At 40.8% G+C, this 17605-nt stretch overlaps 1 protein-coding gene across 3 annotated transcripts in view; it reads right to left on the bottom strand.

Moving 5' to 3' along the window:
- Tmem117 (transmembrane protein 117) overlaps positions 1-17605 on the bottom strand; it is a 467221-nt gene that overhangs the window by 47475 nt on the left and 402141 nt on the right. Inside the window, exon 7 of one of the 3 annotated variants that reach the window (XM_076911951.1) lies at positions 6265-7622. The exons of the other annotated variants lie outside the window; for them this stretch is intronic. Coding sequence (XP_076768066.1) covers positions 7542-7622 — 81 coding nt within the window. The 3' untranslated portion in view covers positions 6265-7541. Of the gene's footprint in view, positions 1-6264; positions 7623-17605 lie in introns of those variants that run through there. 3 annotated transcript variants of the gene reach the window in all.

The following is a 17605-nucleotide window of genomic DNA, read 5'->3' as shown; positions in this document are numbered from 1 at the left end:
CACTATAAAATTTGTGTTATTGACTTCAATTTTACTTTAAATTATAATAAATAGTATGCATTTTTTTTTTATCCTCATGGTTCCTTCCAGACATCCCAGCTCTCTGTCCAGACAGCTGTCTTTAAAACAGGGAGTCACAGCATGGACCATGTTCACTTCTCACTACCATTCCGCCAATGCTCCTTTCTCCACGGCCAGCCTCTGTGCCCTCTGTGCCTTCGATGGAATCCTGAATTCACAAGCTGTGTCTGAAAATTCCACTCTGTGTCCCAGTGTCCCAGTGTCTAATAAAACTTATGACCATGATCATTTGAAAATGTGACTTTCAGTAGGGTTCCATAAGCCTACAGTTTGTCATGTCTTGTCCTCGTTCATCTCCAGAGATGTTCTGATGTTCCTAAATCCATAAGACACAACATCTCCCCTACTTGGCCTTGGCTTAGTCCTTGGCCACCACCAGTCTTTATTCTGTCTTGAGGAATTTAACACCTAAGTTTATACAAGTGGAATGCTGCAGTTTGGATACTAAGTATTGCCCAAAGGCCTGTGCCCTGGCTAGTTTTATGTCAGTTTGACACAAGCAAGAATAATCTGAAAGGAGGAAACCTCAATTGAGAAAATGACTCCATAAGATCCAGCTGTAGGGCATTTTTGTAATTAGTGACTGATAGAGGAAGGCCAAGTTTATTGGGAGTGGTGTATCATCCCTGGGATGGTGGTCTTGGGTTCTATAAGAAAGCAGGCTGAGCAAGCCATGGTGAGTGTGATGGTTTGTACATGCTTAGCCCAGGGAGTCACATTATTAGGAGGTATGGCCTTGTGTGTCACTATGGGCATGGGTTTAAGATCCTCACCATACCTGCCTGAAGGTCAGTCTTCCACTAGCAGCCTTCAGATAAAGATGTTGAATTCTCAGCTCTGCCTGCAGCATGCCTGCCTGGACGCTGCCATGCTCTTGCCTGGACAATAATGGATTGAACCTCAGAACCTGTAAGGCAGCTCCAGTTAAATATTGTCCTTATAAGACTTGCCTTGGTCATGGTGTCTGTTCACAGCAGTAAAACCCTAACTAAGGCAATGAGCCAGTCAGTGAGCAGCACCGCTCCATGGCCTCTGCATCAGCTCCTGCCTCCAGGTTCCTGTCCTACTTGAGTTCCTGTCCTGACTTCCTCTAAAGGTGAGCACTGTTGTGGAAGTGTAAGCCAAATAAACCCTTTTCTCCCCAGCTTGATTTTGGCCATGGTGTTTCATCACAGCAATAGAAACCCTAACTAAGAAAACCTATCTGTTAAAAGTACGGCCCTCTCCTTGTTGCTTGTCAGAGGTATAACCCTTAGGCAGACAGGTCTAGTGGAAGGAAGTTAGGTATTGGGGTCTGTCCTTGAAGATGATGATGGAACCCTGGTTCCTTCTTGCCACTATTATTTCATCCTTGTCACCAGGAACTAAACAGTCTCTGTCTGTCACATGCTTCTGACATGACAAATTGTGTTACCATAAAAAAAAAAAAAAAATAGGGTCAGCCAATCAGAGTGAAACCTCAAACTGAGCTGAAGCCAGTTTTTCTTCCTGGAGAATGGTTTTCTCTAGTTTTATTTGGGCTTCGCCACGATGATGGCAAGGCAGCTCACACATATACTTAACCTTTGATGACTCGGCCATTTAATTTTAAATTTTGATGTAAATTTTTTTTCCTGGTAATTGTAGTGAACTAGAGAGCACCCCCTTGTGTGACAGCCAGTAAATAGTAAGTTTTAGGAAAACGTTTATTTCTGAACTCAATAGCCCTTTAATACAGTTCCTCATGTTGTGCTGATCACCAACCAGGAAACAATTTTTGTTGCTACTTCCTAACTGTAATTTTTGCTGCTGTGATGAACCATCACGTGGACATCTGTGCTTTCCAAATGGTCTTGGGTGACCCCTGTAAAAGGGTCATTGGAGCTCTGAAAGAGTTACAACCCACAGGTTGAAAACCTCTCCTATACTCAAGTATTTAAATCTAAATTGCCAAGGTAACTTTTTTGGTACGAAAAAAAAAAAAAAAAACAACCCTTCCTAATGATACAATAACCATCTATGTAACATGCCAGCAATTATTCTTTATTCTCTCATTGTTAGTGATTTTATTTAAACAAACAAACAGAAAACACAGGCTAATCCTTACCCTCTCTGCTTTCTTCCTCCTTTGTGCTGGGAAGAGTTTGCCTGGTTTCTGGAATCCACATTGCTGGCTTTGACGCATGGTGCACATTTGTATCGTTTAGACTAGCTCAATGACTGCAAGTGAGGTCAGCAAACTCTGGGGTGCAAGCCATTTACTTTTAGGTCTCTCTGTTCCATGATGGAAAGGTCAGAGTGAAGCTGTCCTGTCACCTTTGCCCCAAGGTGAGGCCTACATTTGCTGCTGTGTACAACTGCTTGGGACCTGTTAGCAGAAATCTGACTTCTAAGAAGACAATCCTTAGGTGTCCCTGGAAGCCGGCTAACTTTAGAAAGCAGTGAAGCTGTAAAGCCTAATGGAAAGGTGATGACGTGTTCACATGGCCTTTGGTCTTGACTAAGAATGCACCAGTGTGTCCTGGAAGGAGGCTCGCTTGGTAGAAGCTGGGTGCCTGCCTTGTAGTCTGGTTTATTCTGGAGAACTATTCATTTTGTGCCTCAGAATAGCCTGGAACTCTAATTCGCGGTGAGTGTAGCAAGGGTTGTATTAACCCGTTAGGCTGGGAGTTTGATCTACATCTTTTTATTTTTCCCTCTTTGCCCAAACACACTTGGTTTGAAACAGCTTTCAGGATCTGAGAGCTCATTGTCTGTCCCACAGCCTGCTGTGGAGAGCCTCTGTGCCCAACTTTCTGTTCCTTCAGCAACTCTGTTAACAGCCTCCCCGTGCAGCCAGAGCCCTTGAGCACATAGTCGATATGCCTACCACAGAGTCTCCATGAAGACAACTGTGATTCTCACTCCAGTTACTCCCTGCCCAGCCTACTCCCTGCCTAGCTTATACCTCATCCAGCTTGCACCCCATCCAAGGCTGCCATCCTTGTTATCCAGCATGACTGCAAATGGTGTCATGCTATATTTGGTTCCTGGTTTTGTTCGACCAGTTCATCTGAGCTGTTTTGCAAACCTCTGCACAATCGTAGGCCAGGCCTGCAACCTCGGGGCAGAGAGGCCAGCAACATTTGTTTGAGAAGCCGTGTTTTTAAAATATGACAATGTCCACATGGTCAGGAACTGAAACATGCCCATAGGGATAAAGACATGGAAAATCGATTCTCTCTCCTACTCTCCAAACTTGGGGCCTGGAGCCTTTTGTAAAGGGAGGGAAGTACTAAGTATTCTTTCAGAGAAGTGTGTGTGTGTGTGTGTGTGTGTGTCAGTCTCAGTGGTTGCATGGTTTACTCAAGGAACACTGAGCTGTTTCTTCATCATGCCTGTTATATTTTTAAAAAGAAAGGATGTCTGATTGATTGTGGAAAACTGCCTGGAAGAAGAGCAGATAGGTTCTCCAGGTGCTTCTGAGAACTGGGCTGTGGTGATACTGGCCAAACTTTCCAGAATAGAGAGCCCTGCCAAGCCAGTCCTTGCGAACAACTCCTTTGGCTCACAGGTTCCCTAGGTAAAATGCCATACAACGGATTTTCCTCAACTGACACAGACACTGAACCCCCTTGGAGGTAATTAACCACTTCATTTACCAACTTGCTGCCAGCAGTTTTTGCTTACTGTATACCTTCATACACTTGCCAGCAGTTTTTGCTTACTGTATACCTTCATACACTTGGTTCGCCTGTTTATTCCTTTGATATGAAGAAGAACGTTGTGATCCAACTTTATTTTTCCCTAAATGTAAGCTAATCGTCCAGGTATCTATGGAGTAGTTTATCTTTTTCCCAACCCATAGGCGACACCATCTTTACTACCCTTCAGACTGTTATGCACGCATTTAGCTGTACTCTAATTCGCTGTCCTAATCCGTTCAACTTTTATTTCTTTGTAATGAAAAATCGATTTAGCCACGGTTTCGGGAGACAGGTGTTAGCTGTAATTCCAACACTTGGCTATTGCAGCTGCTGAGAGCCAGTGGTGGGGTATTATTCTCTGTGCTTCTGTCTGTCCTGCCTGTGATGGTGTGGCTGGGGCCAGTTCCCCAGGTGAACATTCAGACCAGAGGCCCGGCTCTCTCTGCCAGCCAAGTCTACCTTCGTGTTCCCGAGATAGTGAAGCTAGGCCAAAGCTGGCTCTACCAAATTTCCCAACCATTTCACCACCATTTTATCCATATGCCCCCTTTCCCTTAAACTAGGGGCACTGCCTGCCGTTGTACAACTCGAGGCACTGGTGGCTGTTGCATAACTAGCTGCACTGGCTGCTGCTATGTGGGGCCAGCTTTAACCGATAGAAACCTTCCTTCGTCTTTATCACTGGAGAGGAAGCGTGCAGAGAATTCTAATGCTTCCCCACTCGGTATGATGCTGACTTCTAAGGATGTTTATATCTGTGTTTACAAACATATTTACATAATTTCATTAAAATATTTAAATTGTTCCTTTAATCCCCTCCATCGTTCTCAATATTTACATTTCTCATTGCTTGCTTTATTCTCCTCCTTGGTTTTCTTAGGTTCTTGCTGTGATAGCAAATTTACAAGGGACAGGGACTATTTTTTTTTTTTTTTAATTTTAATGTTCTATTTCTACCACCTCTCTCTCTTGCTCTCTCTTTCTGTGTGTGTGTGTGTGTGTATAATAAAGGACAACATTTAAACTATATTTCTGATAAAATACACATTATGATTTGGTCTAAAATTATACAATCCAACATATTAACAATACCTTTGAACTTCTTATTTAAAATTTGTTTTTTATTTATCTTGTGTGCACATGTGCGCGCACATTCTGTCATGTGCATGTCATAATGCACAGGTCGAAAGCAGACAAACTTTCTACAGGTTTGGTGGAACACTGGTGCCCTGCTCCCATGAGTCAGCTCACTGGCCACATCGATTTCTTTGTCTATAGGTTTGACCTTATTCCACTTTTATGATTTGTTGAAGAATTAAACGTTAGACGGGACAAGGTTAAAATTAAAAACCTGCTGCACATGTTTACAAATCACTTTATGTATTGACACATATTTATGAATTTACCTGTAGATAAATCTTCAATCATGCCCATACCCATCACTGTTCTTTCATAGTTATCCCTCATTATTTACCTTTCTTTAAATGAGAACCATGTAGAAGTATAGAAGTGCTATACGTCACAATCAATTGGATAAAGGGTCAATGTTTATTTTAAGATATAATTCTGTTTTAATGGACTTTTTAAAATATTTTAATAAGGTCAACCATTAATAAATGGAACCTCATGAAACTGAAAAGCTTCTATAAGACAAAGAACACCATCAATATAACAAAATGGCAGCCTACAGAATGGGAAAAGATCTTCATAATCCCTATATCTGACAGAGGGCTGATATCCAAACTATATAAAGAACTGAAGAAACTAGATATCAACAAACCAAATAATGTAATTTTAAAATGGGGTGCAGATCTAAACAGAATTCTCAACAGAGGAACCCCAAATGGCTGAGAAGCTCTTAAAGAAATGTTTCATATCCTTAGCCACCAGGGAAATACAAATCAAAACAACCTTGGGATTCCTTCTTACAACTGTCAGAATGGCTAAGATCAAAAACTCAGTTGACAGCTCATGCTGTAGGAATGTGGAGCTACACAAGTTTGCACTCCGTTGCTAATGGGAATCAATATGGCAGTTACCCATCCCCTCAGATTAATTGAGACTAGATCTACCTCAAAACCCAGCTATACCACTCCTGGAAGTATAACTCAAAAGACTCTCCAACTTACCACAAGGACACTTGCTTGGCTATAGTTCAGCATAGTTCAGGAGCTTTATTCATAATAGCCAAAACCTGGAAATAACCTACTTGTCCCTCAACCAAACTTAATGCCATTCCATCCTCCAAACTCTCATCTGACCCCCTTTCTTTTTTAAATTAATGGCCAGTTTTTTCTTTTTTCTTTTTTTATTTTTGTAGCTGTTATATATATGTTCCATGTCGGTCTTTGTCTATATTTCTGTCTGTCTGTCTGTCTCTGTCTCTGTTTCTCTCTATCTCTCCATCTCTCTGTGTGTCTGTTTGTCTGTCTGACTGTCTCTCTATCTCTCTGTCTCTCTCTGTCTCTCTCTGTCTCTCTCTGTCTCTCTCTGTCTCTGTCTCTCTCTCTCTCTCTCTCTCTCTCTCTCTCTCTCTCTCTCTCTCTCTGTGTGTGTGTGTGTGTGTGTGTGTGTGTATTCCTAAATCTATAAATAAAACCTTAGTCTGTACACTACCACTTGTGTATATGCTTTCAAGGCTGATGATCTGGTACTGGATAACCAATGGCTGTGCCTTTCCCTGCAAAGACTACTCCAACTCTTGGCTTTCCTTGGTGGCCTTTAGTTCTCTGTGTAGGGCTGAGGCCTTGTGAGCCTTCCTCTGTCTATGTCAGGATGTTTACTAGTATCATTGTTTCATAGGTTTCTGTAATGGCTTCCATCTTTTAAAAAAGAGTAGTTTCTTGGATGACGTGTGAAGACTATGCTTACCTGTAAATATCAGGACAGGTATTTAGACTGTAGTTGATGTATAGTCATCTGTATGATAGTATTAACAAGCAGAGGCTTTCAGAAACAAGTAACCATAAGGCAGAGCCTTGGTCCTGGAAGACAAAGCCACCAAGAGTAGGGAAGATTGGTGCCTACCAGTGACCCATTTCTCTGCAAACCTAATACTGATGTTTCCATAGCAAAAGGTCACAGAATTAAACAGATTGGACTTTTGCTAGGTGACAGATTGGCAATTTATAGTAAGAAAGAAATAGATGTGTCCATATGTCCACATGAGAGTACACACAGAAAATCATGTCACTGGTATGAGAACCTTTTGTCCCTTAGCGTCAAGTCAGTCTTTATTTCTTGCCTATTTTAAAAATGATTCACCATATATAAGCTAGTTAACACATGTTACTCTTAGAATATTATGATCCTGAACAAATGCTGGAGTCCCAATATTTAAGTGCTGAAAAATAGCACTTCTGTCCCTGTAAATCATGCGGGCATCTTGTTATACTGGCACAGACAGACTAAGGCAGAACAGAAGGGAGCACAAGGTATTGAACGCACTGAGCTTTGAATATTTTTAAATACCCAGTACTTACATGTGTAGGGTCTAATAACAGCCCTGTCGGTGCTCCAGATGTGTAATTATAGTTGTGAGCACTATTCTAGCTGACAATGAGTCCAGTCCTGTTTACTCAAATCGTTTTGAACAAATAATTTAGTAAGGCATGGAGAGTAGATTGCAGCATGAGAGGGGAACCACGGGAAGGGGAGAAGAGTCTGCCTTTAATCACTTGTGAGCACTGATGCTGTGACCGGCGCCATATTTTCCATGTGGTGCTTGTTTAAGAGAGAAGGGTTGGTTTAGAGGCGGCTTTCCAACCTTCAGGCATCTCTCCGAAGCCTAATGGGTCATTCAAAGACAGAAAACCGGGAATCCAGAAAGTATTTGTTTCTGGTTTCCCATAAAGCTTCATTAATCACTGCAGATCCCTAAAAAAAAAAAAAAAACCACTGAAATGCCATAAAAGCTTGCCTTCCGTTTCCCTGCAAATCTAACACTGACGGTTCCATAGCAAAAGGTCACAGGACTGAACAGATTGGACATATTCCGGGTGACAGATTGGCAGTTTATGGCAAGTAAGAAATACATGTGTCCATATATCTGCATGTGAGAGTACACACAGAACTTCATGTCACTGGTATGAAAACCATTTGTCCCTTATCATCAAGTCCATCTCCTATTTAAAAACAATTTAAATACCACCACGTTAGCCCATTGCTCTCTTTTTATGGATACCAAGAAAGCCTGCAGAAGCTGTGAAGTTAAGATAATGATGCAGAGAGGCCAGGGGATTGGACCTGATCCGCCTGTACAGCCTTTTCCCCAAAGCTTTTTAGCACCAAATGCCCAGGCGAGTCTGGTCTTCTAAGAGCAGCTAACCATCAAGCACAATGACTCCAGTGTTGTAAGTTTGCTGGACAGAATACTTCCATGTCTTTCTACATGCTCACTGCCCCTGTAACAAATCTCAATCTCACCCTCATTTCTTTTCCTCTCCTCACCTTCCTCCTGTTCCTCTTCCTTCTCTCCTTCCCCATCTCCCTACTCTTCCCTCTCCTCCTCTTCCCCCTTCTCCATCCTCCTCTCCCTCCTCCCCCTTCTTCCTCTTCCCCAACAAGGCCTCTATGAAGTCCCCTGCTGAAGCCCAGCTCATATTTTTTTTTTCCTGATACAGCCTCCAAACCACTGAGACTGAAAGCATTCCTGGCTGGGTTTTATAGCCTAGATAGAAAAATATTTCTCCTTAAATACTGCAAGGAATTAGTTTTCTGGAAAAAATGATTCATTGTATATAAGCTAATTAACCCATATTACTGTTAGGATATCATGAGACTTGAACAATACAGTGTCATTCACCTAATTCTTCCCAAAGCTGCTGTGTAGGCTTCCAAACATGCATATACTTTTAACTCAAAAGCAAAACAAAATCCCTTCAACATAAATCTCTATTCACCTTTGCCAAAGCTATATGATAAAAGTTTTTAATCCATATGTGTGGAAATATGAAACACTGTCAATAACATTTGATCCATTTTAATTGTAATGATTAATTAATGATTTAAACTTCAGAGTCTTTCCTCAATTCAGAGTCGGCTGCTCTTTAGCTGCGTGACCCTGAATATGCCACTTCACACCCTAACATATGCTTCTTTTCTCTGTGAAACATGGGAAATTCTACCTTCCCTGGTTGAGCCACTGAGAAAAATCAATAAAATAAAGAAAATGAACATAACTTAGAACAATGTTTAAATATAAAGTAATATTTGACAGTGATTTTGCCCAGAGCTTTAGTTCATTTAAAACTGGTAGATTCACTTAAATTTCCTCTAAACATCTAGAGTGTCTATAATGAGCGTGCTAGAGCTGGCTTCAAAACGGCTCTGTACTTCTGAGCTAAAGTGATCTTCTTTCAGGGCCTTCATGCTCCATACCCATTGCCTGGTTTCAGTGTCAGCCTCTGTGGAGTCTCATGCTCTCTCCAAGATCATTACCCTACCACTCCAGGTTCCACTCAATATGCTCCTAGGTCCACTTCCTCCTCTGTTTAGTGAATTTTCTTCCTGCCTTTAAAATGCAAAATTCTCCATGGGCACACCTGCAGCCTCTGAAAATTTACTAGAGTGTGTCTCATTTGATAATGCCCACTGTGATGTGTTTTATTCTCTCTGAATTATAATCTCCTTATGGTGAAAGGACATTCTATACATTTTCATAAAATGCTGTATGGCTGTGGCTATGTGACTGATTACCTTGGTCCCTCCAACTCAGATAATGCACTGTGCATTATTTATGAAGTGACAAATACTGGATCAAGAACTTTGTTAGGCACTGAAGAACTCTGTCATCAGAAGAACAATGGAGAGGAAGAATACTATTGTAGCCAGTGCCCACAAATTCATTTGGCAGATGAAATCCAAGTGCCTTAAGAAGGGAGGAGATGGGTTTTCTGAGTGGTCGTGTGGCTTAGCCAAGCACAGAGCAGACAGACTTGAAACTCTGTCTAGATAGAAAAGTCTCTATCACTGGGTGCCTTAGTTATAGCTGATTGCTCACCAATTTAGACTAAGCCATTTTAATGGTCCCATAGTTCCCCATGCCTTTCTACAGAGATCATCTTAGCAGACAGTAGAATTCATTTTCTTGTGTCTATGTATATCAGGTTTCTGATCCCAAAGGGCAGGGCCATTTTATCTACCACAATTTATGCCCTGGATTATTGTTGACATTTAATTTTCCTCATCAAAGAAATGAACCCTACTCCCTTCATTTTAAATCAAGATCCTTAGGAAAACCTGACCAAGACTTTTGTCTGGTCTAACGTGCAAACCCTGTACCCTTGCATCAGTCAGAGATGTGCGAATTACCTGGGCAGTTTTGACAACGCAATTGCTTATCACTTTTAAAATACTAATATTTTATTTCAGTAATCTTATCAAATAGTGATAAAATATTCAAAGTGATAGAAAGTGAAAATGTCATCAAAATATTTGAGAGTAGCCTTTAAATGGACTTATTTAGAGTTTAGAAATACTTTAAAGTCACAGATAATTCCAAAACTCAAGTATTAGCTCAAATTTTTTATATATACATACATGAATATAGAATTACATCTTCTGTGTAAATGCTACCTAAGCATAGTGTGTGCATGTGTGTGTGTGTGTGTCTGCATGTGTGTGTGCATGTGTGTGTGCGCACGCGTGTGTTCTGTGTTGTTTAGATTTACTTTTATGATTCCTATCTGGAAGATGATCATCCTACATCCAAAATTACCAAGACCATTCTCCCCATCGCCTGAGAATTTACCTGGGTTATGACTCAGTGACAGAGTTTATGAGTGGGATCTCTGCCAGTGATAGAACTGTTGTAAAAGAGTCAGAGATAGCCTTAACTAGAACACGTGCTACCAAGCTTAATGACCTGAGTTCAATTGCCAGGACCCACATGATAGAAAGAGATGATTGCCTCAAAGTGTCCTCTGATCTATATGCATGCTGTGGTATCTGCATGTGTGTAGGTGTGTGCATGTGTGCTCACAAATCAATAAAAAGACAATAAATGTTCCTATTCATACCCTGTGCTATGTATATTTTACTACATTCATTTTTTTAAAACATAGCCTATGTCTATTGTGGGACCTTAGGATGTGTCCATGCCTAACTCTACTAAGCACAAAATCCAGGTCCAGTTTGAGTCTTCAGAATGCTCAGGATTTTTCCACTCTGGTTTTATATTATGGTGTTCAAAATTATTTCCACATAGGATCCTGAGACATACTAAATATACTGGAATCTGCAACCCAGTAGGTTTTTTGATTGAGATATCCTGTGCTTCTTATGGTCTCCCTTTGTCCCTCTGTTGGTTCTGTGACATCTCTGGAAGCAAGTACTCTGAGAACTGTAATTTGTTTTTAACCAAGATGTATCCATGCTCCAGCCATCAGTGGGTCTATAAATTCCTTATGTTGCTCGTGCCAGTCTCAAGAGTCATTGAGGAGATCTCTTGAGGGGCCATGAAACTTCTACTTATATTATCAATTTTTTGCTGACCTTAATTATATAAGCTTGTTAATGGTCTATTACCTATATGGTCATGATACCTTCTGCTATAGAAGCCTCCAGAAGTTTCAGAATTTTCTAGATTTGAAACAGTAAATCTCTCTCTCTCTCTCTCTCTCTCTGTCTCTCTCTCTCTGTCTCTCTCTCTGTATCTCTCTCTCTGTTTCTCTCTCTCTTTCTCTTTCTCTTTTCTCTTTTCTCTTTCTCTCTCTTCTCCCTCTCTCTCACACACACATACACACACACCCCTAAAGTTTTAACTACAAATACATTTTAATGTAAATTATAACATGAATTTTAACATTTGTTTTGTCTAACCAGAATGTAGTACTATAGCTGGTCTTTAAGAGTTATTGGCTTTCTCCTGGAGTCACATACTTGCTGGCAGAATGCAATGCCTGCACAAAGCTTCGAAATTTAAATAGAGTTAAGGATGTTTGTCATGTTGAAATTCTTGATAGTTTTTATGAAGTTAATTCAATTCAATTTGAGCTGATGCAGATCTGCGATGTTCTTACTATATCACAGTGGCTGAATGACTGGGAAACTGTACAAAATACAGTGACTCACCCTTCAAGGAGTTCACAGTCAGGTGGGTTAGACACTGCTCTGGACTTCCAAAGGAACTCAGCTGTAACTAATACAATTAATATAAACTCTCATGATGTTCTGTAGCGAAAGAATAAGAGGGTTATTAATCACCCTGAGAAACAGCTAAGGGGTTTGATCAAGTAGAGACACTAAGAGAACTGAATTTAGATGACATATCTTCTGTTTAGAAACCATTTAACTGTCTCACTGTTCCACAGAGGAAAACACATTTGTAATCTGTCACAGAAGTTCAGACCTAGGCTGTTTAGCTTGCTGTGTGCAACGTGGCAGGGTGCATTTCCCTTAATGGGCATTCCATGACATCTTACTAGCCAGCTCTGAAAGTGTGGAGAAATGGAATTAAAACACCAGGGCCTCTGACGCTGGCAGTTGTGACGTTCTTACTGAATGAAAATGGCAGCTGAAGAAGGAATGGTTATCTCAAAGACTGGACTCCCTGGGAAATAGCCCTAAGTGGTTTGCTGCAAGAGAAAACTACAAGTCTAACTTCAAATCGCTGTGTAACAATAGGGGAAAAAAAAAAGAGTCTTCTACACAGCACAATGGAAAATTACCTATTAATGGCCACAATGAAATATAAATATAACAGATGCTAAAATGCATACCATGCTCGTTATCCCAGTGCAGAGTGATTAACTATGCATACTCCTTTTTGTCATGCAAAAACATGTAGGTGCTTTACTGAGCCTTGTAAGCATTCTTAAGTGAGTGAAAATGGATGTGTCTTTCAGTTAACATAGTGTTTAACACCAATCAAATTTTCAATGGAGGCATGAACATCTTCTACTTAGGCATCCTGGTGGAAACGACACATTTGGATTCAGAACACAGAGCTACTCCTTTATATAATCCACACAGTCTTCATCTTTTCCCCTTATTTATCTCCCTGAACACTGTGTTATTGCAGATAGTTTTATGTGTGAAATACTATAAACCCACTCAAATTTCAATGGTGTGGATTGTATGGCTGCAATCTTCCCTCCAATTTCCAAGTGTTCATTAAATTGTCCTATTAAATTTCCATTAATTTTTTGAGAGGTTGAGTACCTTAGAAGATGTGTACTAGTCTTCTTGCCCCAGTAGACTATAGTTGATGAATATGAAATAAACAGAGACATCTGTTAGTACACATAAATGCATCTCTGCAGGTTTTAGTGATTGTGTTGGATAGGTCCTGTTAGTGGTCTGTGAGAGAGGATCATGGGAGAGAGAATCTGGCTACCATGGATTCTGCCCTGACCAGAAAAGTTGGCAGATGACTCAGGTTGGAGGTAAGGTCAGCAGTACTGAGAGATGGAGACTTAATTTTCCTTAAAGGTGAGGCTTCTGGAGCACGCTTTCACAGAAGACCACGTATTCAACAGTAAATGAGCTGTACTAAGTAGACCTGGTGGAAAAATCAAACAAAACAAAACAAAAACCAGACTGGAAGCTGCATGGGTGAGGAAGAAGGGGAGGGTCTGGGGGGAGGGGCAGTGAATGTGACTACAGTACATTTGAAGAAATTCTCAAAAGACTGTCTGCTCTTTTCTGACGGGATGGGGTAGATCTGGGAGAAAGGGGAGCTGGGAGGTGCTGGGAGGAGTGGGGGGATGGGAAACTGGAGTCAGGAGATAATGTATGAGAGAAGAATAAATATTTAAAAGGAAGGAGAAACAAGATGTAAAAGCAGGGGGAAACAGAACGGGTAAGAAAAGCTAAATGGTGGATTAGTCAAAGTACATTGTACATATACACAAAAACGTCAAAAGGAAACTCATTTTTACGTTCGCATAACTAATTATACTAGAATATATATATATATTATTATATTATATTATATTAAGGTTTAGTATGTGCTTTAGACACGGTCACTGGGGTATAGTCCTCCTCTACCCCCAAGGTCAAGTCCTCTCGAGCAGCCTGTGTCTGGTTCTCCTCTGCCTTCTGTGTATTCTCTTGATGACTTTGTGATAAAGCTGAACCCTTGGGATAATCCAAAGCCTTACATTTGGACCATCTCCAGCCTTGTATTCAGCTAATTCTAACTCTAATACCATGGCAACTGGATTCCTTCTGCACTGCTACTTAGCACATCTGCAGGTTCTTCAGTGAGAATGGAGATATTTTGGAAACTGAGGCAAGAGGCAGGCATTAGAGTACCCACCACCAGGAATACCCAGTGTCTGTGGGTTGAGGCATATACTCTTGTTGGAGACCAACTTTTAGCAGAAAGCAGCTATCAGCTTTGCAGCCATCTTGAGCCATATACCCTGACATGAGACTTGGATTACAATAGCCTACAACAGCTGAGCACACTCCGATAATCTTGGTTTAGATACCTTGGGTGCATGAGATTAAAGGTGTGTCAGATTAAAGGTGTGTGAGATTAAAGGTGTGTAATTTAAGAGTGTGACTTAGAAGTGTAGAGATCAGATTTAGAGACAAGACCTAAGGGCATGATTAAAGGTGTGACCAAAAGGCATGGCTTAGAAGTGAGACATATAAAAGGCAGAGGCAGACGGTAGAGAATGAGACACTTAGAGGAAGAGAGACTGAAGAATAAACGGGATTGAAACACACTCTCTCTGGTCTCCATTCTTCGAGTCAGTCCTCACTCTCTCTCTCTTGCTGAACCCTGACCAGTGGACCGGAGCGGCAGCTTGGACCGGGATACAGTGGCCGCCAAATGTGGGGCAGCCCAGGCCTCAACATTTTGCTCGGTTCCCAACATTTTTGGCACCCGAACAGGGACTCAAGCTTAGGCCTCAACATACTCTAACAACCTTTAGGAGGTTGATGGTAGGCTATCCATGAGTATTAATTCATCCAATAGGCTTACGCTGTGTCTTAATTATGTTTTTAACTTCCTTTACAGAAGTTGTAAGATCTGTCTCAAAGAAGCTTGAAACATATTTACGTGTCTTTCTTCCCTCAAATCCAGTGCTGACAATTCACTCTTTTTGAAGCGCTTGAGCAAGTTTCAATGCATGTAGACACGGGAAAATTTTTCCTAAAACAAAGCTTTTAAACCAGGCTTATTCTTGGTTACAAGTGAGGGGATGTGGAAGCGTTCAGGCTCCAGACAGAAAACCGTAAAGGGTACCAAAACACTACAGATTTTGAAAGTTAACAGTTTTTCAAACATGGTCCATTCTTTATTTAAAGTGTTGCCTCAGAGAGACAATGTCAAAAAATACATGGGGTATTGTGTGGTGGGTTCTAAAGGCCGAACAGAAAGCATCTCATTACTACTGACAATCTGAACATCTTTGAGCCATCTCGGAGCAGCACCAGGTACCTGGAGACCAGGCTACTGACCACCAGCCTCGCCATAGTAACTCCTCTGACATGAATCACTGGGCCATTTTATTCCATGCAATTATGACCCTGTCATATCTCACTCCTTCTCTCTTCACCAGGACATTATAGATAGAGATTTTCCTAGTTAAAAACTGGAATTTTATGAGCCTCCCTGTTTCATGGTCTCCTTTTTTCATTATTAAGGCCTATAAAACTTTCTTCTTTCCTCATCAAATAAACCACAATTTAAACTTTTTATGACAGAGGACGTTGAGAATATATTTAAAGATGCTTTTAACACTAATCTTAAAACTCTGAGTCCATATTAGCATATACAACACAAACTAATGTGATTGTTAATGTGTGTTGATTTGTCATTGAAAGCAGACTAGTGTCACTCTGTGAATTAATGAAGCATTATGGATTATGACTGAATTACAGTCTTGGAACCTTTGGAAGTTTAATTCATTTGGCATACGTTTTCCCTCACATCATAGAAGTTTTCATTATATTTAACGTATTTTTTGAGGATCAAATTTTTATATTAACACAGTTACTTTAGAGAAATAGGGAAACACACAGACACACTATTGAGCCAAAGGCTGAGGAGATGGTTTAACCAGCAAGGTACTTGCCATACAAGCATCATTAGCCAAGTCTAAGCCCTATTACCCACAAGATACAAAGCTGAGCGTCGTGGCATGCATCTGCAATCCCAGCAATAGAGATGTGGAGAAAGAAGAATTCCTAGGGTTTCCTGGCCAGCTAGTCTGATCTCATCAGTGATGTATGGTTTTAATGAGAGACTCTGTCTCAAAACTTAAGGTGGATAATCACCAATGAAGACACCCAACATCACCCCTGGCATACATACACATGCCTATATACATGTACATGCACTGCACATGTACACGAGAAAACCATATGAATGTGACTAAAGCCTGCTGATCATGTGAACTGAGGCCTAGGTTATAAGAATGCAAGGTAGAACAATATGGGGGGGGGGTACCTAGCAGGAGCAGAAAATCTGATCACTCAAAGATGGATGTGAATGTGTAAATTTTGGATAATCATCAGGTTGGCGTTGGCTCACTGTTGGTGAGTGACAGCTGAGGGGTGGATGACTTCCCCTGTAGACATGCCCTTTTCATACAGAGCAATGAGAGAATGCTAATGTGTGTGCCCATTACATTCATGTGCTGCTGGGTTTTGGTCAAGTTGACACAAACAGCCGTATTTGGGAAGGGGAGATCTCAATTTGGTTCTTGGTCTGTTTGGCTTTGCCTTTTGGAAAGGGAAATCTCAGCTGAGAAAATGTCTTTATGAGACTGAACTATAGACAAATCTGTGAGATACTCCCTTGATTAATGGTTGACATGGGAGAGGCTGCCCCACGGCGTGGTCAGTGCTATCTCAGGGGAGGTGATCCTGAGTTGTCTACAAAATCAGGTGGACCAAGCCATGAAGGGCAAGCCAGTAGGCAGTTTTTCTCCAAGTTCTGTGCTTCAGTTCCTGCCTCCAGGTTCCTGCTCTGATTTCTCTCAGATGTCGTGTGACTCAAGAGATCAAATAAACCCTTTCCTCTTCCAAGTTGCTTTTGCTCATGCTATCACAGCAATAGAAACCTGAGATAATGCGCATACGCACGCGCGTGTGCACACATACACACACACACACACACACACGTCCATATATGTGTACATATTAATTTGGTAAGATTTAACACTGTGTGGGATAAAGTAAAACATTTCTGAGAATCTCTTACTCAAGATCTGCTAGCTGAGATCTTTTCCAGCTTCCTGTTTCCTTTCTCCTTCCCACAGTGCCCAGTCTCTTAAGCTAGTGCTCTACTCTGTACACAGGAATCACCCAAAGGTCCTTGAGATGCCTTTGCAGCCACATCTGTCACTCTTCCTATTAAACAACTAGTCTCCTTAGCATCAACCCTCTCTATACAAGCACCAGGAAAAAACAACTCTTTTCTTACTGTTCTATTAACATTGCATTTGTGTATTGAGGTATTGTACCATCATACTTTGTTTTAAGCCATTCTCATACTTTACATCTTATTTAACTTAAAAAATAAATGTACTAAGCTACTGAAATCAAAGATTAAATAGATGGCAAGTGTCACAGTCATAAATGCCATCTGAAAGGGATATTTATCAAAATGTATTTTAATCAGAATTATAGGAAAATGTAAATACATATTTTATTTCTTCAGTTTCTCTCTTTCTCTACACACAAAGATACATAGATACACAGAGGCACATATATCAGGTGTGATATAGATATGCAGAATAAATGTGAAAGTTTCTAAAAGTTACCCAGTCTCACCACATGCAATGGATTTTGAGTGTCAGGTAGAGTTAGAGCATTTCTGAAGTTCTGCAGCATACACCCCTGTAACTCGGCATGAGTGCAACACTCACTCTACAAAAGTAATGCCCAAGAACAGTGAG

This window comes from Arvicanthis niloticus, chromosome 13, assembly GCF_011762505.2.
Source record: "Arvicanthis niloticus isolate mArvNil1 chromosome 13, mArvNil1.pat.X, whole genome shotgun sequence".
In the NCBI taxonomy this organism is placed as follows: Eukaryota; Metazoa; Chordata; class Mammalia; order Rodentia; family Muridae; genus Arvicanthis; species Arvicanthis niloticus.
The sequence above is the reverse complement of the archived record's forward strand: the minus strand, read 5'-3'. Positions and strand labels throughout refer to the sequence as shown.